This window comes from Calidris pugnax, unplaced genomic scaffold (assembly GCF_001431845.1).
Source record: "Calidris pugnax isolate Ruff unplaced genomic scaffold, ASM143184v1 scaffold103, whole genome shotgun sequence".
Lineage (NCBI taxonomy): Eukaryota > Metazoa > Chordata > Aves > Charadriiformes > Scolopacidae > Calidris > Calidris pugnax.
In genome coordinates this window covers 16,250,602-16,258,123 of record NW_015090990.1, presented here as the reverse complement: position 1 = coordinate 16,258,123, position 7,522 = coordinate 16,250,602, and the positions used below count along the sequence as shown (strand labels likewise).

The window sequence follows — 7,522 nt, the reverse complement described above, 5'->3', positions numbered from 1 at the left end:
GGGTGCTGGTGGGGAGGATTACCAGCCCCTTCGCCTGGCTCCGCACCCGCTTCTATTACCTCCTCATCCGCCTCTACTTCGACCAGGAGTTCAGCGTGGAGGAGTTCACGCGTGGGGCCAAGCAGGTAGGTGCCGAAGGGGGCGGCGGTACCGCTTTCTCCTCAGGGAGACGCGAAGGGCCGGCCGGCCTGACGGGAACGGTGCCCCAGCCGGGCTGGCGGCGCCCGGGCCCGCCGCCGGCACCTCAGGGCGGCCCCGCCGAGCCTCACCGGGGAGGGGGGGGCTACCGGCGCCCGGCTTTGGGCTCCCAAGAACCTCACTGCTGGAGGAGGTGAGAATAATCGGAGGTGCGCTTTGGTTTTTTTGTAGTAGGGCTACAAAGAGGATGAGGGGCCTAGAACATCTCTCTTATGAGTAAAAGCTGAGGGACTTGGGTCTTTTTAGTTTAGAGAAGACTGAGGAGGATCTGATCAATGCCTATAAATGCTTAAAGGGTGGGTGTCAGGAAGATGGGGCCAGTCTTTTGTCTGACTCCCTGATAACCACAGGGACAGGACAAGAGGTAACAAGCACACACTTGAACATAAGAAGTTCCATCTAAACATGAGGAGGAACTTCTTCGCTTTGAGGGCGTCAGAGCACTGGAACAAGCTGCCCAGAGAGATGGTGGAGTCTCCGTCTCTGGAGACATTCAAAACCTGCCTGGCCATGTTCCTGTGCAACCTGCTCTGGGTGGACCTGCTTTGGCAGGGGGTTGGACTAGATGATCTCCAGAGGTACCTTCCAACCCCTGTCATTCTGTGATTCTGTGATTTGTCTGGCTTTTCTTGTTTTCTTTTCCCAGATGCCAGAAATAAAATTAGCTGATTTAGTCATTCTGCAAAGTAGTATGAAGAAAAGTGCTTCTGGATATTTTAGAGACTTGCCAGGGGAAATGGGCCTCATCTTAGCTTAGCACTTGCCAGGGGAAATGGGCCTCATCTTAGCTGGTTTTCCCTAAAATGACAAAGCATAGGCAGGCATAGAGCTGGAACATATATTTGTGTCTCCAAATTTATGAATCCAATAAGCTTTGTCAACAAAATGTGTCAAAGAGGTAACAATCTCAAAACTAATAATGTAATAATTACAGAGTTGCCTGCTGTGAAATTAAAGAAAAACCCCAAACAAACAAAAAACCCAAAACAAAACAAAAAAAACCAAAACAAAACAGACCAACTGATAGAGGATCAAATCTTAAAATGCTTAGGATCAATTTGTGAGAAACAAAAAACCCTGCACTGAATCCATTGCCATGCTTGCAGAACCACTTGTTTTACCTCACCCTGGGGTTTTTTGTTTGTTTGTACTTGCTGTAGAGCCTTAAACACTCTGTCAGCATTTCACAAGTACAGTATTTGATTATGTAGAGGCATTATTCCATATATGTAACTATACTTGCAAAATTGAGGAGAGAAGGGGGGGTTGAGTTTCCGGAAGTTTATAGAATAAACCAGATTTATAAAGAAATTTGTGATAAACCGGAGCTTCTGTTTTGACTGAAACCAGGAGATGGGCTGGAAAAAGGAGCAGGGGAACAAAATATTTTAATGGAAAGACACAGACTGGACTATCAAAAAGAGAGTGAAAACAACTCGTATAGATACTTGTAATGCTTTTTTTTTAGTAAGCTATGCATTTACTTGCCTGTTATCAAAAGGTTTGAATCTTTAAATGACAAACTGAAAAGAGGCTTTGGTTTTATCTGTTCACGTAATCACTTTTTTAATGCTGGAGGGCATCCATTCCAATGGTGATATGCTCTGCAAACATTGAAGTCTTAAATCACGGAATAGTTGGGTACCTTGCCGCATAACGATGCATTTGTCTGAAAAGTAGGCCAACCTAATCTTATTTGATCATGTATTTATCTTTTTTTTTCTTTTTTTTTTTTTTTTTTTTTTTTTTGGTAGGCCTTTTCAGTTGTTTCAAAGCTGCTGTCTCAGCGTAAACTTGACCTGCTGGATGAACTTGTATCAGCAGAGGTAAATGATTTCCATCTCTTACTCTAGCAATTGATTTTCCATTACGAAGTAACATACATTCAGCCTGTCATTATCTGCAAATAGTGCCAGTTTGGTTTGATTTGGGAAAAAAAGCATAACGCGGAACAGGGTAATTGTTTTTCTTGCAACTTTTTTTTTGTCTTTTAATTTCAAGGCACAAAACTTAATTTGAAGTTATTGTATAGAAAAAATAAAAATAATTTTCTTGACGTTGAGCATTAGGGCCAATTGCTGAGAAGATTGCTGAGGTACCAGAAAGGACTGAAAGGCAGTGGGTTCTGGATGGCAGGCAGAACAGCATACCTCTGTTGGTGTAGGCAGATGCTGATGCTTTCAGTCTGTGCACCAGAGTTCAGACGAAGAAAGAAACTGCTGTGTACTCATCCCTGCCACACTAACACATTCCCACCCCCAAGCAGATCATACAGCCAGTTACTGGGCTCAACTAGAAGGCCTCAGTGTTGTGTCATGGTCTCAGGGATATGGCTGACCTGGCTAGTTAAACATCGGTGCTGTGTGTTCTGTGTTTTGATGAATTTTTAATTGCTGAAGTTGTCTTGGCCTTCCCAGGGGACGGAGGTAGCAGATGCATCAGAGTCAAGTGGAGGAGATACTTCAGGTCTATGTCTGCCTTGTTACTGGATGTGAGCTTGGCCTGCCCTATTGCCACCCATGACTTTGCAGCAAAAATTTTGGTGCTGTTCTAGTGCATCCCCACTGGACAATCTTGCCTCCTCTCTCTGAGCAGAGATAGCAATAAAATGTGAGTTTGTTTCTTATAGTTGTTTTGAAAGAGCATCTCCTCTTCCTCTGCTCATCTTAAAATCTTCAGGTGATATGGTTAACGTTGATCTAGAGACCTCGTGTAACCAGAGCGCGTAGTAGTCGAGGTGGTGATACCACACGACTTTGTTGTTGCTTTGGCCAGTGAATTTTATACTGGCAAAATGTACTGGAAACCAATGTGTTCTACTGAAGATCGCCTCTTGCTTCCATGTGGCCTCTGTATTTGTTTGTTATTTTAAAATGGCAATTCAAGTTAGGCTAAAAACTGAGTTAAAAGTAAGTGCTGCACAGCTTCGTCCTTACTTGTGATGTGTCTTTCTCGTGTGGTGTTTGAGGTGATGCATCTGTTTAGTTTGTGCATCACATCCTTTTTCTACTTAATGCCGCTGTGCAGGTCTTAGGACACTCAAATACTATGGACATGAATGCAACATGGAACTTAAGTCCAAGAGAAATGATTTTTCAGTCTCTTCTGATGGTGTATAAATTTCTTCTAAAGGAAATGTGGATCACAAAATGGCAAAGATAAACTTAGTGGTAATGGAACTGATTTTCAAATAAGTTTGTGAAAGATAGCTATTGATTCAATTATTTCTAAGTTGAGGAATATAGCATAGTGAGAAATCAGCAGTGAGAAGGCAGAGTGTAAGTATGATTGTGGAAGCAAGCTTAACTGGTATTTTCTGGTCTTGCTTTGCAACTTGTTTTGATGGTACCTTTTCTAAACATTTCTTAAAATACTTTGTTTTCGTTGGTTTGAGCATCAAATTAATCTTTTTTAATATTGCTGAAATAGGGTTTGGGAGTGCTCAGACCTTCCCAGTGCTTTTTCAGTTCCGCTCTTTTATATGTTATACAAGTGTTTTAGCAATGTAGCTCATTTTATTAATTGCAGGAGAAAAGATTGTTACTTCAATTTCCTAATCAAAAGGTAACAGTTTTTCTGAATTTAGGTACTTCAGGTGCTGAAGGAGAAGATTTCTTTGCTCCCTGATAACCACAGGGATGCTTTAGCAGCTGACATTGATGCAATCATGTACACAACAGAAGGAGACGTTCGCATTTATTATGATGATGATGGTATGTTTAGAATTCCAAAACATTTCAGCAATGGGCAGTCTTATTTCCAGGTTTTGCTACTAAGCTGGCATTCTCCCTACATTTGAGTAGGGAGTGCTTTTGAGTACTTTTTCTCATTTCTTGTTCTTCCGTTTATAGTGCATTTGTATATAATTCCCTGATTTCCTATTAAACCAGAACTTGCAAGGTTATTGTCATGGTACTGTTTTGACTTCTGTTTAGGTCTTGCTTATTCGTCTTTTGCAATTTCAAATTTTTACATCATTAGTCTTTAGCAATCTCCTGCTCAAAAACAATTATTCTACTATATGCAGAAAGCTGTTGCTTCTGAAATGACAATGTATCTTCCAAGAAAAATAATGAAGGCTGGATAATGAGATAAATCCTGCTATCTTCACTTTTATTCTGGTTTCATGGAATACATTTTGTTTTTGGACTTATTTATTTATTTATTTATTTATTTTAAGCTAGTGATGAGCTCAAACAAGTTTTTCTTTTGGTTGAATAATGTACTCAAATCCCTGTCAAACACAGTTGAGATGGTTTAGGTGGTTGCGCAGCCTGTCCCAAGGAGTGATGGCGGATTCCTGCCCACAGGCCATGCCCTGTTTGTATATCAACCATGACTTCTGTGATATGGAATATTCCTTTGGGCAGCTTGTCCTGTCTATGTTCCCTCTCAGCTTCTATAGGAAGCTGAAAAAGTCTAATACAAACATTACTTAGTAATGACTAAAATGGTATGTGTTACCAGCATATATCCAAAACACAGCAGCTACTAGAAAAAAAAAAAGTTAACTTCATCACAGCTGAAACCAGGACACCACTCTACATACTTTTGTAGTATTGGGGGTTGGTTTTGGACCTAGTGGTAACCAGCTTTTTTTTTTATGATTTGATTATGTAGGATGCCACATAATACAGTAAAATACATACCTTTCTACAGAGTCTGTTTTTATTATTGCTAAACAACAGGAATATGGCTTTATTGTTCATTATTCTATTGTGCATTCTTTATGGCTGAAGTCAGCTGCCCTTCCAGGGTCTCACCACAACGTGCTAGATAGCAAATAGATATATTTGACCAATGAGAAAAATGAGATCTACCTTATGCTTTGATTTATTTCCAACAGGAAGAAAGTTTGTTAGTATCCTGATGCGCTTTTGGTATCTGAATGGTGCTAACCTACCTGATGAAGTAGCAGGTGAAACCAAAGTTTTTCAAATTGTGTTTGGAGATGAAAGCACAAAAGAAAAGAGACGTCTTTTCACAGCAAATTATGAGTAAGTTTTCTTGTCCTTTTATTTTTCTCCATGTACATGGGCTAGCTGTGTGGAAAGCAGTTTGGGAGTTGAAAGCATTCACACTGTGCCAGTGCAGAACTTGGTGTGTTTTAATTCACGGTTCTAATCTAAGTTAGTTCTCATCCAGCTTTCTAGTTTTTGTTCTAGGGCCAAATTTTTAAATACCCCTTAAAGTCATTACATTTCTACCTTGCTTCTGAGTTTAGATTAATAGGAACTCTCTCTGTTAGGAAGAGCAATAGTTGGAGCACTGAATGAGTTATCAGTCCTTGTTTCCCATTTCCTGTAGCACAGGTAAAGGCATTGCAGTTCAGCTCAGAAGTCAAGTGTGGTCCTGTTGACTTGTCACTTCCCGCACAAGTCGGAACTGCAATTAGGTGAAAAAGTAGCTCATGAAAGAGGAAATTTTTTAGCCAAATGCTTTCTGCAGAAAGGCAGAACAAAGCAAGCATTATCTGGTGTTCAGATAATTCATGTTACTCTGATGCAAGCCCTCAAAGCGCACATTAGGTAGATGAATTTTGATAGACATGTTTCTAAATAATGTCTGAATTAGTGTACAGGTCTTGCAGAGTTAGCTGCATGGTTGTCAAAATGTGCTGAAAATACCATTCTGAGAAGTTGGGAAAAGGGAGGATTTTGAGAGAAATGCAATATAATCAATGATCTCTGCACCCCTGTTTGAAACGGAGAGACTATGGGATCTAGATCAGGAGCTCTGAAACAAAGGAAACATTCTGAGGACACCAGTGCTTTTCGCCTTGATGGATTTTTGTGGATCCATCCCTTAGCTGAATTCAGCTGCTTCTTTTTAGAGTTGGAGGCTTCTGACGCTCCATTAACCTCAAGATCCTCCCCTTAAAGCCCTAAATATCTGTTCCTAATCCCCAGCAGAGAGATCTTTGCAAGTATGTGTTCCTTCTGCTATTCACAGTGCTAACCTAAACTCAAATGGGCAAAGATACCACAGGCCTTGGAAGCCTAGTGTTAAGTATTTGTGTGTTTGGAGAACACAGTTTCCCAGAGTGGATTTGCATGTAACTGCAAAGCAATGAGGTTATACTGCTCATGTCCAGAACGTGCAGGTTACTTGGGAGCATGAATATTGAGCTTGAAGCTCAGACTTGGAAGAGGAAGATTCTTTGAAAATAGGGGTAGATGTTTTCATTTTTCTATCAAAAACTGGGATTTTCTTTCAGGGAGATTCGGTACTACTGTTGACTCAGATCTTTGATATATTTCTGAAAATATATTACTTTTAAAAGTATAGTTCAGTAAAAATGAAAATTTTCAGGTAGAATGTGTAGCATGATTTCCCTTTACAGTTACCATCCCATTAAATGAAACCTTTTACCTAGAGATGAAGATCTGCCACAAAGCTATATTCAGAGTTACTACTATGAAAACTGGCTGCTCTCTTGATATCAGGGTCTATACTGTTCCTGCTTGATCCTGTCTGTGGGATCTGAACTAAAACACTGTCAAGTCAGTGCACTTTGTTTCCTTCTGTAGAGTTAATTTTGATCTTCCGTTGTGGTGCATAAGCATCGGAGTCTAAGGAGCTTTAACAGGAATAACTTTGAAGTGAAATATTTCCTCATGATTTCTTCTTGGGTTTAGTACCTCTTTAAGGATCTTAAAGCTCTTTATAACATCTTTAAAGATCTTAAGGATCAAATAAATTTTAACAACTCTTCACTTACTGTTTTTCCTTTTTCAGGTTTCAAAGGGAATTTACAGAAGGAGCAAAACCAGACTGGACAATTACACGGATTGAACATCCAAGGCTATTAGAATAAATGCCTTATACAGTCTTTTTATGTACCATTGTAAATGTTTTGATGTAACAAGTATCAGGCTTTTTTTGGTCTCTTCCTGCCTTCTCCTCCGAAAGAGGGATGAATTTTGTACGTTTGATTTCCCGAAATTGTTTCTGAAGCTTACACTATGCTGCAGCATCACAATAAAGCCTTTTCCCTGGAACAAGCTAGTACAAGTTTATTTGCTCATCCAAGGCATTTACTCAGTGCGGTCTCATGCAGGCCAGTGTTACGGGTATGTCAGCTTCTTACATTCTGAGAAGAAATGGTACTACTTGAAGATGAACAACACTTCCATGGTTGATGGCCCTTCTGAGTTACTTTCATATGTTTCTTTTTTCCCTAGGGACTGTACAATAGATAATTGAATAATATGCAAGATGAAATAGAGGTAGATGGACTTCTTAGATTGTCTAGCCTCAGCGGTTCATTTTGAGGTAATATTGCTTTTGAATTCATTTGAGATTAAGCAAGTTAGAGCCATTC

At 40.1% G+C, this 7,522-nt stretch overlaps 2 protein-coding genes across 2 annotated transcripts in view; one reads left to right on the top strand and one right to left on the bottom strand.

The window, feature by feature from the left end:
• TYW5 (tRNA-yW synthesizing protein 5) overlaps positions 1–197 on the bottom strand; it is a 9,844-nt gene extending 9,647 nt beyond the window's left edge. Inside the window, exon 1 of the mRNA XM_014954580.1 lies at positions 60–197. The gene's annotated coding sequence lies outside the window, so the exon portion shown is untranslated. The remainder of the gene's footprint in view (positions 1–59) is intronic.
• On the top strand, positions 7–7,199 carry LOC106895264 (chromosome unknown open reading frame, human C2orf47). Its single transcript, XM_014954582.1, has 5 exons — positions 7–125; positions 1,953–2,024; positions 3,785–3,911; positions 5,045–5,195; positions 6,937–7,199. Exons 3-5 carry the CDS (start codon positions 3,866–3,868, stop codon positions 7,013–7,015), a joined length of 276 nt encoding a protein of 91 aa, XP_014810068.1. The 5' UTR covers positions 7–125; positions 1,953–2,024; positions 3,785–3,865; the 3' UTR covers positions 7,016–7,199.
• The last annotated feature ends 323 nt before the right edge of the window (positions 7,200–7,522 follow it).